The sequence below is a fragment of the Amblyraja radiata genome, chromosome 10 (assembly GCF_010909765.2).
Source record: "Amblyraja radiata isolate CabotCenter1 chromosome 10, sAmbRad1.1.pri, whole genome shotgun sequence".
Lineage (NCBI taxonomy): Eukaryota > Metazoa > Chordata > Chondrichthyes > Rajiformes > Rajidae > Amblyraja > Amblyraja radiata.
This window is the reverse complement of record NC_045965.1, coordinates 23,040,542-23,062,081: the sequence shown is the minus strand read 5'-3', so window position 1 is coordinate 23,062,081 and position 21,540 is coordinate 23,040,542. Positions and strand designations below refer to the sequence as shown.

General features: G+C 40.9%; 1 protein-coding gene across 6 annotated transcripts in view; it reads left to right on the top strand.

The window, feature by feature from the left end:
* Nucleotides 1-1,117: 1,117 nt before the first annotated feature.
* The window catches only part of cep350 (centrosomal protein 350), a 120,227-nt gene continuing 99,804 nt past the window's right edge, over nucleotides 1,118-21,540 (top strand). For all 6 annotated transcript variants that reach the window (XM_033028348.1, XM_033028347.1, XM_033028346.1 and 3 more), the window contains exons 1-3: nucleotides 1,118-1,270; nucleotides 19,141-19,224; nucleotides 21,145-21,188. In XM_033028348.1, coding sequence (XP_032884239.1) covers nucleotides 19,149-19,224; nucleotides 21,145-21,188 — 120 coding nt within the window. In that variant the 5' untranslated portion in view covers nucleotides 1,118-1,270; nucleotides 19,141-19,148. The remainder of the gene's footprint in view (nucleotides 1,271-19,140; nucleotides 19,225-21,144; nucleotides 21,189-21,540) is intronic.

Sequence of the window (21,540 nt, the reverse complement as noted above, 5' to 3'; positions counted from 1 at the left end):
CTAACAAATGAATAAAGATAACAAAGCCAATAATGCCACTTTTGATGAAATGCAGCGAGCAAACGCGATAATTCCCGATATTTTGGATCTTGAAATCTCCACGAAAAATGTCGGCTATCAACTTCCGCCGTTTTTACACCTTCAGCTCCCTCTTGTATTTACCTTAGTTTCCATCTTTTTTTTGGACTGTAAATTTAAGTAGCTGTTCCTCACGGTCACCCCGACTGGCTCACTTAATTGCAGCTCAAAAACGGGCCGTTTTCGATGTTTTTAACGGGTGTGAAAGTGCGTGTTTTCCCATTCACTAACATGTACCGGAAGTGACGCTTGTCCCCCAGTTAAAATTTTCGGTCACGTGAGTGGGGATTTACGCTCCAGTGACCTTTCGTGAAATCACCCTATATCTCTCGTTTCTCTTTCCCCTGACTCTCAGTCTGAAGAAGGGTCTCGACCTGAAACGACACCTATTCCCTTTTCTCCAGAGACGCTGTCTGACCCGCTGAGTTACTCCAGCTTTTTGTGTCTTATCACCTGTCCATGTACCATGTCCTGGCAAGCATCTATTCCTCACCTAACATAAATATACATAAGTGGATTATACTAGGTTAGTATTTGTTTTCCTAGGTTCTGTAAGCAAGTGGTAACCCTGTTTCCGATGGTACCACCCAGTGTGTTAGCAGCTGGGAGTTTGGGCTTCACCCTAGTTCTCCGACTAGTTTCACTGTCCTTCTAATTAATATACTGATTGTATGCCTCCTTGTCACCTTCCCCTCAGCTAACAATGAACCATTCTACATTTTCTTTGCAACGTCTGCTTTGATCTGTCGTTTTCACACCTTGCCCTTCATTATCGCTAGACTCCCTCTCCCCTGACTCTCAGTCTGAAGAAGAGTCTCGATCCGGAATGTCACATATTCCTCTTCTCCAGGGATGCTGCCTGTCCCGCTGAGTTACTCCAGCATGTTGAGTCTATCTCACGGTGTAAACCAGCGTCTGCAGTTCCTTCCTCCACAGTTGGGGCTCGTTGACGTTTCCTCACGCGCGGGCCCCTCGCCTCAGTGACGTCATTGACATGAGCCGGCGGTTCACGCGAGACTCTGACGGCTGCTGGCGCGCAGGAGCGGCTAATGGCGGCGTCACAGAACGCCGAGAGCGAACGTCGTTAACGGTCAAAGGGAGGGAGGGACGCGCGCGCGGGCTCGCAGAGCCCAGCCCAGCCCAGCCCCGGGCGGGAGCGCCGGTCAGCGGCAATGCCGGCCGCCCTCCACAGGTGAGTGAGTGAGTGAGTGGACGGGCTCGACTCTCGGTCAGCTTGGGAGGCTGAGCGCTGAACGGGACGGCAACAGGCCAGAGGTCGGGAAGCGGAGCTGCGGTACAGTTGGTTCTGCTGTCGGGGAGAGCCCGGCCCAGCTCCTGATTTGGGGAGGTCGGTAATCCCGAGGCGCAAAGCCCTTGCGTTTGCATTTACACTGGAGGCCGGGCTCTGTGACAGGCCGTGCCGGCCGTTTAAAGCAAGCGGGGAAGGAAGCTGCGTTTCCATAGTTCCCTTCGCGGCGTCGAACATCCCCTTTCATCGTGGGTGCGGAGCCCTTTTGTAGCAGTTACTGGTGTAATGTGGGAAACAACTGTCAGTTTATACACAGTAAACCCCCACAACAGCATTGCGGTAATTCGCTGTTAACTAGGTATCTATGTCTCTGATAAACTCAGTGTCCCATCGAATAGACGCGATTGTTTAGGAGTTTAAAAAAAAGTGATTTTTTTTTTTTAAAGCCCCAGGTTCCCAAAGCTCTTCTCTGTTGGAGATTTGCCCTGTTTTTAATTTTAATGAATTAGCTGTAATTTATTAGTGTAATTAAACAACTGTTACTGTGGACGAGGAAATTGGATGGACTTTGGCCCCTTTTCAAGGGTATTGTGTTTGTATTGTTTGATTAATATTAGAGAATTCTGACATTTTGGATCCATTTGAAAGATCTGTTTTTCATAATAAGGACTGGCAAAGTAGAAAAGAACACTAGTATGATTGTTACTATGTTGTGCAGATTGACTGGAGTCCACTAGTGTTGTAAATTATTCTGTACTTCTATAAAGTTCTCAATCCCTTGATAAATTGGACTGCAATCTGTGTGCATCCCCTCTAGTTTCAGAAATGGAGTGGCTAAAGTGGGAATTTTGGTGTATCTGAGTGATGTTTTCTGTTATATTTATTTCACCCTGTATCATTTCTTTTGTCATTCATTCTATCGTTATCCGAGCTATTATTTTTGTTAGGGAAGAAAATAAATGCAAAACGTAAATCTAGAGGCTAACCAGGTAATTGAAAAGTTGGTCGAAAAGTGGTTTTAACAAATGCCTTGAAGTAGAGAAAATCAAATTGAGTTACAGAGATTCGGATGCCTGAAAAACATCTGCCTGTGATGTGAATGCATGTGAGGCAGTAGTTTGCTTGGGATGAGGAACGTTTGGTTGGAAAGAACTGCAAAATTAATAACAAAGATAGAATTCTAAATTAAAAATATCAGGAGTCTAATAATCACGTGATGAAGGATCTCGACCTGAAATGACCTGCTGAGTTATTCCAGCATTTTATGTCTATTTGTCTAATAATCACGGTTGTGTGGAATATGGCAACTGTGACAAAATGTGATGCTAATGGTTTAAATAGTCAAAGGATTGATGAGTGACCGGAACAGTGATATTATTAAGTTTAATAATGGCATCAGTATGATGAAAGTTTCAGAAATGGAGCGGCTAAAGTGGGAATTTTGGTGTATCTGAGTGATCTTTCTGAAATAATTATTGCTTAATAAAAACCATCTGCCAGCACAAATATTGGTGGAACAGCAGAGACTTTATGTATGTGTATGAATTGGCATGAGTCCAATGTGTTATGGAAATAGAAGCATTGTTCTGGTTAATTATCTTTCAACTTGATGGTTTGACTTGAACCATGAACCCCTGTTTTTGTTACACCATTGAAACATAAAGGTCTTGGAGGGCTTGTCAAGATTGATATGTCTTGGCTGATGAAACATGAACTAGGTGTCATGGTCACAAAACATTGGGATAAGAGATTGCTAAAAAGTGAGGGAATCAATGATATACCACACTTTATTCTAAAAGGCTATGGAGGTTCAATCATTGATTGCATTCAAATCAGATTGGACTTTTGCATATGACTTTATAGCAGGAAATGATATAGATTAATTATAGGTAGATAAAAAAGCTGGAGATGCTGCCTCAGCGGTTGAGGCAGCATCTATGGAGCGAAGGAATAGGTGATGTTTCAGGTCGAGACCCTTCAGACAATTCTTTTAATCATGGAGCTGACCTGAGGAGCCAAATGGCTCATTCCTCCTGTTCCTTGCCTTTCTTTTATTCCTATATAAAGTTAACCGTGTTTTGTCAGATATTGCCATTTATGCATTTTAGAAAATATGACTCGTATAGTTTACACTAAAGTGTTGTGTTAACCATGCCGTGCATCAATGTAGCTGTACTGCAATTAAAGGTTCTTGTGGCCGTATCATCAATTTGCCATTTCTTGGGTGCACTGACAACTCATGCTGCATCTTCACTAGATTAATCACAAACTCTTTTATTCATTAACTGTACTTGTCTTTCAGCAATCATATGTTACATTGCACACTTCGCCTTATTCTTCTTGCGTATGGAGAGCACAGCCTAAAGTTGTAGATCAAGGGTAGACATCCAGGCCAGGACAGCATCAGTCATTGGATGGATGGCTTTGATGCCCCCAGGAAAAGCCTCAGTGGGCAGTCATTCACGATATGTGGGATGGTCTGGTCTGGATGTCGCAGTCGCAAGCAGGGCAGTCTGTCATCCCCCACTTATGCAGGTGATGGGCTGTTAGACAATAAACAATAGGTGCAGTAGTAGGCTATTTGGCCCTTCGAGCCAGCACTGCCATTCAATGTGATCATGGCTGATCATCCCCAATCAGTACCCTGTTCCTGTCTTCTCCCCATATCACCTGACTCCGCTAACCTTAAGAGCCCTATCTAGCTCTCTTGAAAGTATCCAGAGAACCGGCCTCTACCGCACTTTGAGGCAAAGAATTCCACAGACTCACAACTCTGTGTGTGAAAAAGACTGTTCTTGCATGGAGGGTGCGGATTCTGTTCAGGGTTAGCCATTGCTTGCGATGGAGGTCAACATCCAGTGCTTTCACTGTGGGGTCTGTGATGACCTCTCCATTGTTGGTGTTGGCATCTTTCCAGGCTCTGCGCCATTCAGTCTTGAAGTCAAAGTCTTCCAGGGACTTCGCCTTATTGCAGTAGCTCAATCCCGGCATATGGATTCTGTGTTTTTTGCGTGACAAATAATTATTGATTTGTCACTGTTTATCTAATACAATAAGTTTACATTTTCTTGGAAATGTAAAATAATTTACATTTTGTCATTTTGGCTACTCTAGTTCATCCCCGTTGCATTCCTGGCAGGCTGTATATCCTTGTCCGAACTGAAGTTTGTCACTGTCACTCAGTTGTGCTCTGAATTTCCCCACATTTTTTCTCTGAAATTTGTCACCCTCCACTACTATATCTTGCATATTTTTAAAAATATTTTGAGTCTGTGTAGCAGAACATTTCAACTCAATAATGCTGATAAAAGAATTGATCAAAAATGTCTAGATTTTGATGTGCAGGACGAGAAATTTCCAAGCTATGCATATATTGTAGGTAGACAAAAGTGCTGGGAAAACTCAGCGAGTGAGGCAGCATCTATGGAGCGATGGAAATAGGCAACGTTTCGGGCCGAATCGGGCAAGTATTTATGGTTTTGGAGCAAAATACTGTCTTGCAAATTGTGAAAGCTGGTAAATTTCTTTGTATCCAGCTTTAGTCTCTTACAAGGCTGAAAAAGAAACTTGGTTATCTGCCATTACTGTCCCAGTTCTTGTGCATTGTCACTCGTTCCTGGAAGTTCTGAAGAGTTTTGCCAAGGTTTTATGGTCCAATTTTTGTGACTGTCGCACACATTTAAATAGTATTGCTTGACACTACTAACCAAATACTCTATGCCGAGACTAGTTTCCAAGATTCTGTATCCTTGGTAACAAGTATTTAATTAGCATTTAATTAGCGTTTTTTCTTTTGTTTTGATTGGCATGACTGTGACAGTTGTTTGGTTACTTAACCATTGTAAATTGTCTACATCACCCCGGATCATGGCTGAATATTTTACATCCTAGAATGTTAAGTTGCCTACTCTACCCATTCCATCATATCTGTGTTATATTCCAATGTAGCCATCAGCAATTTCAAGTTTGTATACTTTTTTAGTCAGACTGCTTATATTAAACATATGCAATTTAGCCTTGTGTTCCTCCCAAATGCTTCACCTACTTCACTGAATTCCTCCCATCACCTCTCCCCCACAATTGTACATTTGTTCCGTTACTATTTCCCCAATTTAGTTTAAGGCTTCCCAAAATGAACTATAAACCTTCCTGCAAGAATTATTGACACTTTTTCTTATTCATGTGTAACCTGTCCAGCTTCCCCCAGGAATTTCTGCAGTGATCCAGAAATCTAAAGCTTGCCCTCCAATCATCTGTTTAACCACCTAATCTGACCTCCAATTCCTATCCTCTAGTTAGCATGTGGTTTTGGAAGTAATCCAGAGATTATAACTTCTGAGGTCCTGCTTTTTAATGCGCTGTCTAAATTTGGGTTACGGAACTCGGTCATTTTTTTTTGCCTATGATGTTATTATCTTTGGCTGTTTATTCTCTCCTTTTAATGTGCCCTACAGTTAGTTTGTAACGGCCCTGGACTCTGGCACCAGTGAGGCAACCTCTCATCGTGGATGCAGAAATCTTGTCAGTTCCCCTCGCTCTCGTGTCACCTGCCACTATTGCCCTCCCCCCTTGTGCAATAGACCTGTGCAAAGAGACTATTCGCCTGTCATTGTTATGTAATCCACTAGCCCCCAAAAATCTATTAATTTACCCAGCATCCACAGCTCATTGATGGAATGGGCACACTTTTGTGAGGTAAGATGCTTTCATAGAATAGTTCTAATTAGTGGCAACAGCCAGTCGACCAATAAATTGGAGGTGACTTGGATTGGTTCATTACAAGAAAGAGGTTATTTTAAAAATAATTAATTTTTGTGAACTAAATGGGCATTCATGATATTTCAGGTAATTATTGTTCATGAAAAGTTGCTCATAAACAATGGTTGTGTACAGTGTTCTTGTATTTAAACCCAGTAGTGAAAGAAGTTGCAATTTACAAAATAGGATATGTGATTTATGGTGGAGTGAATCACATGTTAATGATTAGGTTAAGTTTACATTTATAAAATAATGTGTTGAACTTTTGAAGGGGAGGGATTTGGATAGGACAAATGCAGTTTCAGAGTGGTAGATTTTGCACCGTTGAAAGGGAGTTGCAAAGTGAGCAATAGCAACAATGTGTAGTACTGCATAAGAAAGAACTGCAGATGCTGGTTTAAATCGAAGATAGACACAAAATGCTGGAGTAACTCAACGGGTGAGGCAGCATCTCTGGAGAGAAGGAATGTGCGACGTTTTGGGTCGAGACCCTTTTCCAGTCTGATGTCAGGGGAAGGGGGCCTGCAAGTTACCCCCTCCCCCGAGTGATGTCAGGGGAGGGGGTAACATGTAGGTAGGATGATGAAGGCATATGGCATGCTTACTTTCATCATAGGTATAGAATATACAAGTTGGGAGGAAGTATGCACGACAGGAAAGATGTGATTGAACTGGAAAGGGTTCCAGGGAGATTCACCAGGAATTTACCTGGATTGGAAGAATTTAGTTTTGGGTCAGGGGAAAGATTGGATAGGCTGGGCTTATTTTTCCTGGAGTGATGTAAACTGAGTAGTGACCTCAGAGTTATATAAGATTACATGAGATAAGAGGCATGAGGAGGATAGATAGTAAAAATCTTTTTCCCATGATGGGCATATAAAAAAACAAGAGGACATGTTTTAAAATGAGAAGATGTATTAAAGGGGATTTGAGTAAAATGTAATCTGGGACCCACTGCTAGGTAAGTAGCGCAGTCAGATACTATCACTATGTTTAATGGACGTTTACACAGGAATTGACAAGACATAAGATACTGAACTAATTTTCGTAAATAGTTGTAATGTGGATGGGCAGAAAGGTTCACTTGGACGTGGGGAGCCAAAAAGCTTAATTACTGTGCGGTTTTAAATCTGACTGATTTGTATCTGACTCTTTCAAATAAATGAGGGTTTGCTAGATATTTCAGTTAAAGCAGGCATAAAGCTGACTGGTCTGTGCAAAGTTCAGGCCATTACAAAATGGTTGTAGATTTGTTCTGATCTCCAACATGTTCCATATTTCTGTACTATAGTATGCAGGGTAAAAGTTTGATTGCAGTGTGCTAATGTGTTCCAAGTTAGCCAGCGGTTTCTTTTTGAATTGCCGGTTAGTTAATAAATATTCTGGCCCAATATGTTCAGTGTATTAACAGAATTTTCTTAATGCCTTATGATTGTATAGATGTCCCTCAGTGTGTTTCTGCTTCTATAGCTTTACTGTACATTTTTTAAATGACATTAGGCTGGATAGACTGCAGAAAAGATTAATCAGGCTGTTTACCAGGACTTGAGGGCTTGAATTTTAAGGAGAGGCTAGATAGGTGGGGATGTTTTTTCCGTTGGAGTGTGGAAGCTGGAGGTGACCTTAATGAGTTATATAAAATCACGAGGTGAATGGTCAGTCCTTTTCCCAGGAACTGGAGGTGCTGGGTTTAAAGTGAGAGGGTAAAGATTTAAAAGTGACCTGAGGGGCAATTTCTTCACACAGTGTGATGAGTATATGGTATGAGCTGACAGAGGAAGCTCTGGAGGTGGGCACAATTGTGACGTTTAAAATACATATAGACACATACATGGATAGAAGTTTAGAGGGATATGGACCAAATTCAGGCAAAAGGGACCTGCTCACTTATAAAGCTTGATCGGCGTTGATGAATTACGCCAGAGGGCCTGTTTCCGTACTGCGTGCACTTCATAAATAATTAGCTGGAAAAATTGCTAATGAGTTGAATTGCTGGGATTTTAAATGGCGTTCCCATGTTCCCAATACAGGTTTGTGTTAATGTGGTTTTTGTGCTACATAGCAAAATAGGTCAAGATTTTATTGAACAATGGTGACATCGCATTTATTATTTTCTGAAATAAGTGTTTCACCTGAGACTTAATAAATAAGAGGTTTTTACCTAATTTCAAGGTATTTTTGTCCCACTGAGTTTGAGTACTATTGTAATTTAGGTAAAGACTGGCGGGAAATATATCTTCAAATTATGAAAGCTTTCCATTTGCTGATTTTTACATTGCAGAAATATGTCACTTATCAATCCATTAGTCCCAGATTATTGTTCCTACCCGTAATATTTTTTGACAATTCTTTAGCTTTTGGCGGTCTCAAGAACGACAACTGAAGTTTTAAACAAACTTTTATTCGAAAATTCACTTTTCAGTAAACAGATTCTCTCGACACGTCTGGCCACATCGGTGGTCAGTGCTGAACTGGCGCGCGAAAGCAAAACCGCGCGAAAACACGCAGCACCTCCTGAGTTACGTGACCGCGGCTTCCGAACGCCGGGTTCGATACCTGCATGCGCCAGTAGGGGCGCTGCTACATGCCCCCCCCCAGAATCCGCGGAACGGAAAAGCACGGGTAACAGGACGTTTTGACCGGGACGCGTAGTCCGAGGTCGCGGGGCGAGCGTAACAGTAGGGGCCGGCAAAACAGAACCAGAGGGATGGGATAGCAGCACATTTGGAAAGTGGTGAAATCATTGGACAAAGTCAGCATGGATTTACAAAAGGTAAATCATGTCTGACGAATCTTATAGAATTTTTCGAGGATGTAACTAGTAGCGTGGATAGGGGAGAACCAGTGGATGTGGTGTATCTGGACTTCCAGAAGGCTTTCGACAAGGTCCCACATAAGAGATTAGTTTACAAACTTAAAGCACACGGCATTGGGGGTTCAGTATTGATGTGGATAGAGAACTGGCTGGCAAACAGGAAGCAAAGAGTAGGAGTAAACGGGTCCTTTTCACAATGGCAGGCAGTGACTAGTGGGGTACCGCAAGGCTCAGTGCTGGGACCCCAGCTATTTACAATATATATTAATGATCTGGATGAGGGAATTGAAGGCAATATCTCCAAGTTTGCGGATGACACTAAGCTGGGGGGCAGTGTTAGCTGTGAGGAGGATGCTAGGAGACTGCAAGGTGACTTGGATAGGCTGGGTGAGTGGGCAAATGTTTGGCAGATGCAGTATAATATGGATAAATGTGAGGTTATCCATTTTGGTGGCAAAAACAGGAAAGCAGACTATTATCTAAATGGTGGCCGACTAGGAAAAGGGGAGATGCAGCGAGACCTGGGTGTCATGGTACACCCAGTGGGCATGCAGGTGCAGCAGGCAGTGAAGAAAGCGAATGGTATGTTAGCTTTCATAGCAAAAGGATTTGAGTATAGGAGCAGGGAGGCTCTACTGCAGTTGTACAGGGTCTTGGTGAGACCACACCTGGAGTATTGCGTACAGTTTTGGTCTCCAAATCTGAGGAAGGACATTATTGCCATAGAGGGAGTGCAGAGAAGGTTCACCAGACTGATTCCTGGGATGTCAGGACTGTCTTATGAAGAAAGACTGGATAGACTTGGTTTATACTCTCTAGAATTTAGGAGATTGAGAGGGGATCTTATAGAAACTTACAAAATTCTTAAGGGGTTGGACAGGCTAGATGCAGGAAGATTGCTCCCGATGTTGGGGAAGTCCAGGACAAGGGGTCACAGCTTAAGGATAAGGGGGAAATCCTTTAAAACCGAGATGAGAAGAACTTTTTTCACACAGAGAGTGGTGAATCTCTGGAACTCCCTGCCACAGAGGGTAGTCGAGGCCAGTTCATTGGCTATATTTAAGAGGGAGTTAGATGTGGCCCTTGTGGCTAAGGGGATCAGAGGGTATGGAGAGAAGGCAGGTACGGGATACTGAGTTGGATGATCAGCCATGATCATATTGAATGGCGATGCAGGCTCGAAGGGCCGAATGGCCTACTCCTGCACCTAATTTCTATGTTTCTATGCGAAAAACGCGAACGAGGGACGGGTGTAACAAAGGGGACCGGAGAAACATGACCGAGGGTAACAGGTGCAGAGGGCGGTAAAACGGCCGGTGGACGTCCTCTACGCTGCGGAGTAGCCACTGTCACCGGGCTATCTTCGTCGACGTGTGCTGGCTTAAGGCGGCTCACGGAGACGAACTCCTCCTTGCCACCCATGTCCAACGGAAACGTCGAGGCACCAGTACTCAGCACCCCGTACGGACCCTCGTACATCCGCTGTAACGGCGAGTGGTGAGAATCTCTACGGAGATAAACATAAGCACAATCCCTTAACATAGTAGGCACATGCACCGCAGATGAACCATGCCGGAAAGTGGGAAACGGGACCAAAGCGTGGCCCGCTCGCGAAGGTCAGCTAACAACGCAGAAGCCGGGACCTCTTGATCCCGGGGGACGGGCATTAAATCCCCAGGCAGTCGCAAAACCGAGCCGTAAACCAACTCGGTCGAGGAGGCTGTGAGGTCCTCCTTAGGCGTGGTTCTGATGCCTAGGAGGACCCAAGGCAACTGGTCGACCCAATCGGGGCCGGTGAGCCGAGCTTTCAACGCCGACTTGTGAAAATGTTCAACCAAACCGTTGGATTCTGGGTGATACGCGATGGTCTAATGCAGCTTCGCGCCATACAACTGCGCCATACTGCTCCACAGGGAGGACGTGAACTGGGCCCCACGATCGGTAGTGATATCGGAGGGGACCCCGAAACGAGCGATCCAATTCGAGACAATGGCCCTCGCGCACGCCTCAGCGGAGGTATCCATTAACGGTATCGCCTCCGCCCACCTGGTAAACATGTCCACGATAGTCAGTAAGTGAATAGCCCCGCGCAAACACGACAAGGGACCCACCAGGTCGACATGGATGTGCAGGAACCTGCCGTCCGAGACGGCGAAATCCTGGACCGGCGGGCGCACATGTCTCTGTACCTTGGAAGTCTGGCATGGGATGCAGGAACGGGCCCATGCTGCGACCTGCTTCCTCAACCCATGCCAGATTAACTTCGCCGCGATCAAGGCAGAGGTGGCGTGAATGGACGGGTACGCTAGGCTGTGGATAGTGTCGAAAGTCCGACGCCGCCAAGCACCCGGAACGATGGGACGTGGAGATATCGCCCGTGGAGATATCGCAAAGGACTCGCACACCGGCGCCGCCGCAAGGCACCCTAGCCAGCTTGAGACCTGATTCAGTATTGCGTAAACCTCCATACCGGCATCTGCCTGTTGGGCAGCGGCCAGCTCCTCATAATCCATGCCTAGACTTAACGCTGAAACATCGGGCAGCGCTGGATGGGGCAACGCGTCAGCCACAACGTTCAGCTTCCCTGCCACATGCCGAATATCGGACGTGAATTCGGAAATGTAGGCGAGGTGCCGTTGGTGTCTGGCAGACCAGGGGTCAGATACCTTGGTCAATGCGAACGTGAGTGGCTTGTGGTCTGTGAATGCGGTGATTTACTTGGCCACTCAAGAATTGCCATTTTTTAGCTTTGAAAAACTCCTTTGTTGCTTTAGCAGTATGTTTGGGATCATTGTCTTGCTGTAGAATGAACTGCCAGCCAATTAGTTTTGAGGTATTTGTTTGAACTTGAACAGATAGGATGTGTCTATACACTTCAGAATTCATTATGCTACTACCATCAGCAGTTGTATCATCAATGAAGATAAGTGAGCCAGTACCTTCAGCAGCCAAACATGCACAGGCCATAACACCCCCACCACCGTGTTTCACAGATGAGATGGTCTGCTTTGGATCTTGGGCAATTCCTTCTCTCCTCCATACTTTGCTATTGCCATCACTCTGATATGTTAATCTTTGTCTCATCTGTCCACAAGACCTTTTTCCAGAACTGTGGTTGCCCTTTTAAATACTTCTTAGCAAACTGTAACCTGGCCAGTGGTTGGTATCTTGCAGTGCAGCCTTTGTATTTCTGTTCATGAAGTCTTCTGCAGACAGTGGTCATTGACAAATCCACACCTGACTACTGAAGAATGTTTCTGATCTGTCGGACAGGAGTTTGGGGATTTTTCTTTATTATGGAGAGAATTCTTCTGTCATCAGCTGTGGAGGTCTTCCTTGGCCTGCCAGTCCCTTTGCGATTAGTAAGCTCACCAGTGCTCTCTTTCTTCTTAATAATGTTCCAAACAATTGATTTTAGTAAGCCTAAGTCTTGGCTGATATCTCTAACAGTTTTATTCTTGTTTCTCAGTCTCATAATGGCTTCTTTGACTTTCATTGGCAAAACTTTGGTCCTCATGTTGATAAACAGGAATAAAAGCAAAGGTGATGGGAAGACTGGAGGAAAGACTAGGTGCTGAGAGTTCTCTTATACCTGCATTAAGGAAGCTTTTAAACACATCTGAGCAATTACAAAAACACCTGTGAAGCCATGTGTCCCAAACATTATGGTGCTCGGAAATGGGGAGAACTATGTATAAACACACATAAATACATGGTTAAACCAAAATGTATAAAAATACCTTTTAATAGAATGTGCACTTTAACCACATGTGATTTTTTTTCTATTACAAATCTCAAATTGTGGAATACAGAGGCAATTATATAAATGATGGGTCTGTCTCCCAAACATTATGGAGGGCACTATAGGTTACATGGAAACTTATTTCCCTTTAGATTTTTAATTCCCCAGGGCACTTTTTTCTGTTTGTCAATTTCCAAAGTAACTCTAAAGTGGATCTCTGTCTCGATTGAAATTGTATTTTGATCAATTAGGTTATGTATTTAAAAAATGTTAATCATGTTGTATTGAATTCTCATTATGAAAATGTGCGTTATAGCCGATCTAGTTGTACTCTTAAAAACAGATATATTGGTCCTTTTTGTCTTTTATTTCCTGCTAATGTTTACATTTTGTATCCTGAAGTAGTTGTTTATTTCTGCTCGTTGACTCACCATGAACTAGAGATGTAAGCAAGTCAATAGGGACATGTATTATGTTGGAATGCCCTTCTGGTCCGGCACCATTATAAAGAAGTGGGTGACTATCATGCATCATATTTTGCATATTTACATTCATATCTGCAATATTGTCAGATTTTCTCTGAATTTGGTACAAGCCAAATTCAGAGAAAACATGAAATCTGTATTTATGCAGCAACTCAATACTTTAAAAACACTTCAGGAATATCTTGTCAGATCCTTTACCTTGCTCGTTTTACCAATGTGTGCCATTTCAACCTTGAATATATGTAATTATTAAAAGATTTTTTAGTTTAATAGATTAAACTTTCAAATGTTCAGCACAGTAGGATATAGCTATATGCACAAGTACAAAGTCTTGAATAATATTTTGAATATGAATTATGTAAATTGCTTAAATGTACCTATTTAAAATAGAACCTTTCATATGTTCTTTGCATTCGAGCAAATCATTTAAAATAGCCTCTTAGACTAATTTTAATCCACTCAGGTTTGTTCCACATTTTCTACAACTTATGTTACTGTTTTGCACTTTCTGAGAGTACAAGGAAAGTACAAATGGAAGTACATTTATTCTCTAGCTGCCAATAGTTCATAGTCACTGCTGCATGACAAATCTGTCAATCAAGGCAAACTGAAGGGAAATAATTTGGTTTCAGTTAAGTATGTCTCTCATTTTTAATTTTTTCCCCCCCAGAAATTATTTGGGAATTTTTTGTTCATTTGCGTTTAATTTTAAAAAATTCACAAAGGACCTTTTTGGTTGAAAACCCATGGGTTTCAAGCCTGTTATAGTGTCACTAAATCTAAAGCTAGCATGTAGGAAAAAATTCAGCTCATTGTTTAGTTCAGACACACTGTGAAGAACAGAGAACACAGTACAATTAGAACAAACAGTAATTCAATAAGACATTTTTTTAAAGAGATAATTTTTCATCTATTAACCCTGCATTTTGAGGATGGCAGAAGTTTTCTTGTATCTACGCCCCCATATTTTGCTTTATTACTGGCTCTGCTGGTGAATTACTGAATGGGAATGGCTGAAGTGAATAACAGAAAACGGATTTATCTCTTGCTCATACCAACCTGGATCAAAAAGCTCAGCTGGAAAGTTAACAATGTTACTGAGAATAGCATGATATTTTTAGTAATTGTTCTCGTAGCACTCATTAGTTGCTCATCATTGGTCATTTGGTTATGTTTGTTGCTCTGAATGTTCACACAACTGTCTATATAGTACCATAAAAATCGCTAAAATTATGCCACATCTAATTTACTTTTTACCTTGTGTCGGTCATTTGATACAATGAATTAAAATTTGTCTGATCATGTAAACCAATCGAGCAATTAGTGTAAAGTAAATCTGCAGATGCAAGAAATCTGAAATAAAGCAGTAAATGCTGGAAACATTCAACAGATCAGACAACTATGTTAACTTTTCAGTTAGAAGACCTTTTTTCAGAATTGGGTTCTTGACCTGAAATATTAATTGTTTCCACCAAGGTTTTCTGTTAATTAATCTATTACAGACTGAGTGTTGTTAATGATGGAATGCTTTGGGGCATCTTATATCCTCTATGCTTTTTCTTTCCAACACTAGTATCTTATTAATCACATATTAGCATAATCTTTGCTAATATATAACTTCCTTCCAATGAATCATTGCCTGCCACAGAAGGCATTGATTCTTTCACTAATGATTCATTAGTTCACTAATTCGCTTAGTTAATTAGAGTTGACTAATTTCCATTCCATCCCCCACCCCATATCCCTTCTCAAATTACACAAGTAAAACATTTGGAGGTGTTATATAAATCTCCCATGTATTTCTCATAAGTATTTAGGAGTATAAGTTAACAGTATCCAATTCAAATTGCAAGTGAGTGGCAAACCTGTAATTAAAATTGTGTCATTATGGACATGCTGTTAAATTCCAGTTACCTGGACTATGAAGGGAGAGATGGCAGTACTGTGTACAGGGGAGAGGCCATAAAGCAATGCCCAAACTTTGAAACTGCACAGTTGAGCTCTCAAATCTGAAGATCTAAGTTATTTGAGATGTTGACACATCACCAGTGTGTTTTCTTTGAGTTTTCCAGATCAGTATTTTAAAAGTACTGTATAAGGAAATGATATTTAAAAAGGTAAACTGCATAGTCATGTTAATGCAATCATGTTAAAAATGTTGAATTGCTTTGTGTGCCTTGGAAAATGAAGTTTGTGGAATTAATTCAGGTGAAGAATCATGCACCAGAATATGTCCGATATGATAGAAATGGGAAGGAATGGACGCAACCAAATTCTTACTTTGTATTGAGTTAGTAAAGCTTTCAAGCTCTATTGTTGAAGGAAATAATTATCCAAACTGGATAATTTGGATCATTATTGCCTTTGACAATCTTTGCTGGATAAAGGCATTTTGAATGTTTTATTTATCTCTCATATATGACCTATTTTACATGCAGTGAACGGCCTTGGAAAATTAATTTCTGTAGTGAGGTCTGTTGGGTCTTCTCTCACCGTTTTACTGGTTCTTCGATATTAGCTAAATTGGTAGATGTGATTAAGTGGGGAATAATCTGATAGTTGTGCTGAACAGCAGCTTTAAAGTGGTTGGCTGGCAGAGCTTTTTGGTAGCTGTAATTTCATGTGCTTCACTTGTACATGGAGAACTGCCTTGAGTAAAGTTGAGTTTGGTGTATAAATAGCATAACAGATGCCTGGATAACTGAGATGAAGAATAGTGTCTGACAAATGGCATACAATTTTCATTGATTGAATCGTTGTATTGCTCCATCTTCTATTAACATTGAATAGTTGGGTGCAATTTGTGTTTGGAGATTAAATGTACGAATTAGAGCATAAAGCCCCTAACCATAAACTTGTGTTTGTGGAATTTTGGTGTATTCAATTTTCCCCCCCAGCAGGGGTGGCACAGTGGCACAGCGGTACAGCTCCTGCCTTACAACGCCAGAAACCCGAATTCGATCCTTACTGCGGGTGTCTGTACGGATTTTGTACGTTCTCCCTGTAACTGCATGTTTTCTTTGGGTGCTCCAGTTTTCTCCCCCACTCCAAAGATGTACAGGTTTGTAGGTTAATTGGCTTCTGTAAGTTGTAACTTGTCTCTAGTGTGTAGGATAGTGCTAATGTATGGGATGATTGCTGGAAGGCGCAAACTCAGTGGACCGAAGGGCCTGTTTCCTCGCTATTTCTCTGGTCTAAAGGTGGAAGCTATTTCCTTTCAATCAAACCGTGTTGGTTTTATTGTTTCTATTTTGTTTTATGGATTTGGCTGTGACAAGTTCAATGTTTATTGGTTATTGCAGAGGTCATGATATTTTGGTGATTCTTTTAGTGATGTTAAGTATGAGAATGTACTATCTTGAACAGACAATGGAGAAGGTCATGTCAGGACAATGTGTGATGGATGAGAACAAAGTTCCAATGGCACATCTTGGCAGATTTTGCCAGCATATCAAATGAGGTGTTAGTGATGAAACTGTCATATGATGACTACATTGAGAAATTAGAAGAAAATGGGTGTTTTCTTTATAACGTGGAAAAAGCAAATTTCTGTTGCACCTGTTATTGGCAGCAGTGATAACTTGCATGGACGTGAAGTTTGGCAAGATAAATTAAAGAACAAATCTGGAAAGTCTTATAAAAATGTGGTGAATAGTAGTGATTTTATAGATTTGGAAATAATAAACTTCAAAGATACAAGGAAACTGGCAAAAAATGCTAAAGTAGTGAATGGTACATCTTGCAACGAATAGCTAGGACAAAACCAAGGTTGTTGCACATGTTAAATGAATGATACAAAGAGCAATATGCTCTTCTAATAACTGGTATGGAGGATAATCTAAATGGATATCAAGAAGCCTTGACATTAGTCTGAGTTTCATATTTGATGAATTATACCAGGTCTCCTCTTCAAATGGAACTCTTGGGAGAGACATTGAGTTCAAACATTCTTTTTAAGAAAATGTGATATTGAGTTGATATTTTATAGAACAGATAACAAGATATCTAAGGCGTATATTTAGAAATGCAACAGGAATGAATGTACTCACTGGGATACAATGGTCTACATCAAGATCATATCTTTGTGGACATTAGGCATTGGATAAAAACAAATATTTCTAATTCTGTAAATCTGAAATAAAAAAATACTATAAATATTCAATTGTATGTGGAGACCAAGTTAATGTTTCATTTTGATTTGAATCACAGCTTGATATTGTAATTTGACCCAATTGTATCAAAAGTAATATCACACAGCTTTACATCAGAGTAGTCATGTGAACCTAATGATAAGTTGAGGATTTGTATAGAGAATACTGCCATATGCAAAGACTTATTTTGAAGTCCATGTATTGCTATGTGGGTGAAAGTTAAATAAGTTTATTTAACTATATATTGTAGATAAGAGGTCCTGGGTTTACCTTGCGAACAGAATAACTTATACAACTGAGTGGGATGGAATTGGACATGAATGATTCATTGAAAGCTTTGTAAATAAGTATATTATGTAGGATTTGTTTACTCCATCTACACGCCATGCTGCCTCCGAAAATCAGCGAACATATTCAAAGACTTGTCCCGCCCTGGGCATTTCTTCTTTTCTCCTGTCAGGCAGAAGAAACGAAGGTTGAAAGCACGCTCCACCAGACTTGCAAACTGCAGATTCCTCACTGTTTTCAGGCTTCTGAACAGTCCTAAAATAAGCTAATGTACTGTCCACTTCACCTCTACTTCATGTGGACATTGAACTTTGTCTATGGAACTGGTGCATTGCAATGCTGAGAACTATATTCTTCACTCTATATTTTCTCCTTTGCTCTACCTATTGTACTTGAGTTTGCCATAATTGTATTCATGTTTAGCAATATGAGCTTGCAACTCTGGAAAACACAGCTTTTCACTGTACCTCGATGCATAATAATAATAATAATAATAATAATAATAATAAACCTGAACTGAAATTAAGTGGAAAATATGTAATCAATTCTTTTGGAAAGCTAACAGCCCTAGTTTGCCTTAATTTCTACCATCATCCACGTGTAATTGTATTTGGAGGAAGAGGCGAGTATACTGTGACTATACTTATCAAAAAATGTGAAATGTAATATATTTTGGTAGTTCTATCCAGTGGACTGAGAAAAAGCCCATTGAACAATGCCTGGGTAAATGAGGTAATTGAGTGGCCACAATTAATGGTTGTGTTCTGAGGATATTATTGGTGCTTCTCCTGTGATATTGTTGTCATGTATGTATTCTGAGCATTGTTAGCCACTCATAGTGATGTTGATGCTGACGTTGGGAAGCTTTTCCACTTTTTAAAAGAAAACTTGATTGGGGCATAGCATGAGTTGCACACAGCAACATTTTTTCCACTATGCTGTGTTAAAGTGCCCCTCATTTTGAACACTCACATTGCAGAAATTAGAAATTATATGATATAGGTCATTGGGATATGGAAATTTACACCAACAAAATGTCAGCAAATGAATCTGAGCCCAAAATCAAGAGTATGGTCTACCCTTTGCCCTCAGAGCCATGATTTCCCGAGACCTATCAAAACTTAAGCAATTCGGTCCTCTTTGATATTGTGTTATTTATTTTCTCCACCGAGCACTTTGTGATCTTGGAACATGCAAAAGACTGGGATTGGCATTATTGTCTTATTGGTGAAAAAATTCAAGATTGGAACACTAAGATTTGTTGATGTCAACAACACATTGACATATGTGCATATTTCAACAGGGCTAGTTTGAAGAAGACACGTAAACTATCACTAGCAAATTGGTTTTGAAAATTGAACAGGAACAGAATTGGAATCCACGAATCAGTATCATTAATTTACATTAATGAGTCTGTAGAAGGGTCTTGACTTGAAACGTCACCCATTCCTTCTCTCCAGAGATGCTGCCTGACCCGCTGAGTTACTCCAGCATTTTGTGTCGATCTTCGATTTTAACCAGCATCTGCAGTTCTTTCTTACACATCATTAATTTACATATCCTTTTGTTTTTAGGTAAGCTAATGATGTGGGGCAGCAAATCTAATGAGGCATCTCCACGAAACCAGGAACAAATGCAGAGCCGGGATACAAAGCGAGGTATAGTCATGATTTACTGAAGTAAATGGTTAAATGTAAATGCAATGATATTCGGTAGTCAGATCATTAATCCATTATAACAGCATTAAGATCCTACCGATTATACAATAATCCCTCATTAGAACGGACCATAGGGGATGTGGCCCGTTATTGCTGATTTTCCGCTATAACCAAGTAAGATATTATATGTCGTAGAAACAAACAAAGTGCTGGAGTAACTCAGCAGGTCAGGCAGCATTTTAGAGGACATGGGTAGGTGACTATTGGGAGGCAGTGCGAGCTTCCTCCTTATCTGACCTTAGAGTATAGATGTTCCAGGTAGAAAGTATTCTTTTGCATCTCATTGATATTGTTCATTTTACTGGACTTAGACTTTTATTGCATTTTAACAGTTGAACAGGCATCTTGTAAACAGCAACCAACGTTCCTTAATGGGTCACCAGTACTTGGATTTGATGTAAAAATAAAATGCTGAAAACATTCAACAGGTTAGACAGCATATGTGAAAAGAGCAACAATGTTTCAAGTTGAAGACTTCTTAAAGCCCTTGTCCCACTTTCCCAAGTTGCTCACAAATTCTCCTGAGTTTTCCCTTTGTTTCAAACTCGGAGAATGTCCGTGGCGAGGCCGTAAGAGTCCGTAGATATTTTGTAGCAGCTCGTAATGCCAGCTGTAGATATTTGGGGCATCAGGTAAGTCGGGACGTTTTTTCAGCATGTTGAAAAATGTCCATGAGTAAAAAAAATAGCCCTGAGTACCTACGGCTGGTATCTCTGAGTTTGAATCAAGGGGAAAACCCGGGAGAGTTCGTGAGTAACTCGGGAAAGTGGGACAGGGGCTTTACTGGGAAAGAGAGAGATGTAGTTGTGGGTAGCTGTGGGGTTGTTATTAAAATAATTGGAAATTAATTATGGCAGTGAGATGGCGCAAGAGATGGTGTGGTGGGAAAAAAGCCATGGCATGTGGGTCAGAGTGGTTGTAAATGCCCAACATTTCAGGCATTGATGGTGGAGAGAGAAAAACTGAATTAATATTGCATATGCATAAACTACTCTTAATCTCTATCACACTCTCTCATTCTTACCTAACTGTTGACTCCTGCCGAATATAAGCTTGAGCAATAGCTTCATCCTTCTCCTGATATTTATAGTTTCCTGTATTGATCTTACCACTTACAGGCAATTCATTTGCTCTATATCCAAATTGACCAATTCTGATGGTGGTCACCCATTTGAAATATTGACTATTTTACTGTCCATTAGAACTGCTTGCTTGGTTTTACACAAGTCTGCATTTCATAACTTTTACGTTTCTTTGATTTTTATAAAACTGTTCTGCTAAACCTATCTGCCAAGTGACTTGTAACAGCTTATCACCATGACAACACTGCCTGTGTCCCATCAACAATTTCCCCATATTCATTCCTTTTGCACCCTCTCTGTACCTATAAAACACTTTTCTCTTTCCTAGATCTGACAAAGGACTTCAATTGGAAATGTTAATTCTCTCTGCAGATAAATCTGCTGAGGGTTTCTAGTATTTCTTTTTGTGTTCCAGCATCGACAGACTTCTAATTTTCACTTGGGTTTGAACTCCGGATAAAGTAATTATCCTACTGGTAGTTGTCGCAAAGAAAACTGTTGATGTCCTGGTATATTATGAAAAGGATATCTGATTACGGCAAATCCTGCACTCACTGATTTAACTTACTAACAATTCTATTAAATTGTGTTTACGAATGAAACTCCAGGAGGAGGCCCCTTTAGTATTGGCTTTTTAATAATTACAAATACATCAAAATTGTCTAAATTAAAATAGGTAAGAGTGAGGACCTAATTTTGCACCTAATGTTTATTGCACCTAATGTTTAATTAGAATTTGGTAAAAGTTTGAAGATGCAATTTGGTTATTGTGTTTCAGATGTGGCCTCAGCATGGGATACAGTCCACCAGACTAAAGCTGCTGTAAGTATCCCACTGCTCTTTACTTGTGATTATTCATGGTATCCTGAAATAGGGCAGGTGTTCTGCAGGGTAGAGGTGGTATATGCTCTTGTAAATATAGATTTGCTCATGTTCTGTGTTATAATCAAAAAGTTGTTTATGAATGCTCGTTATGCAATAATTTGTGAATTAGTGACAGTTAGTGTTTTGGTTTATTCACGCTTCATAGTTTCCCACCTTTATGCTGGCCTACACATTTCATTCTCTTCCTCCTTGTACAGAACTCTCTAATCCTATTCACTTTTTGTTTCCAGTGGTCATATCTATATGTCTAGCTTTCAGTTTCCGTTCCAGATTTCTTGTGCTCCTCTCA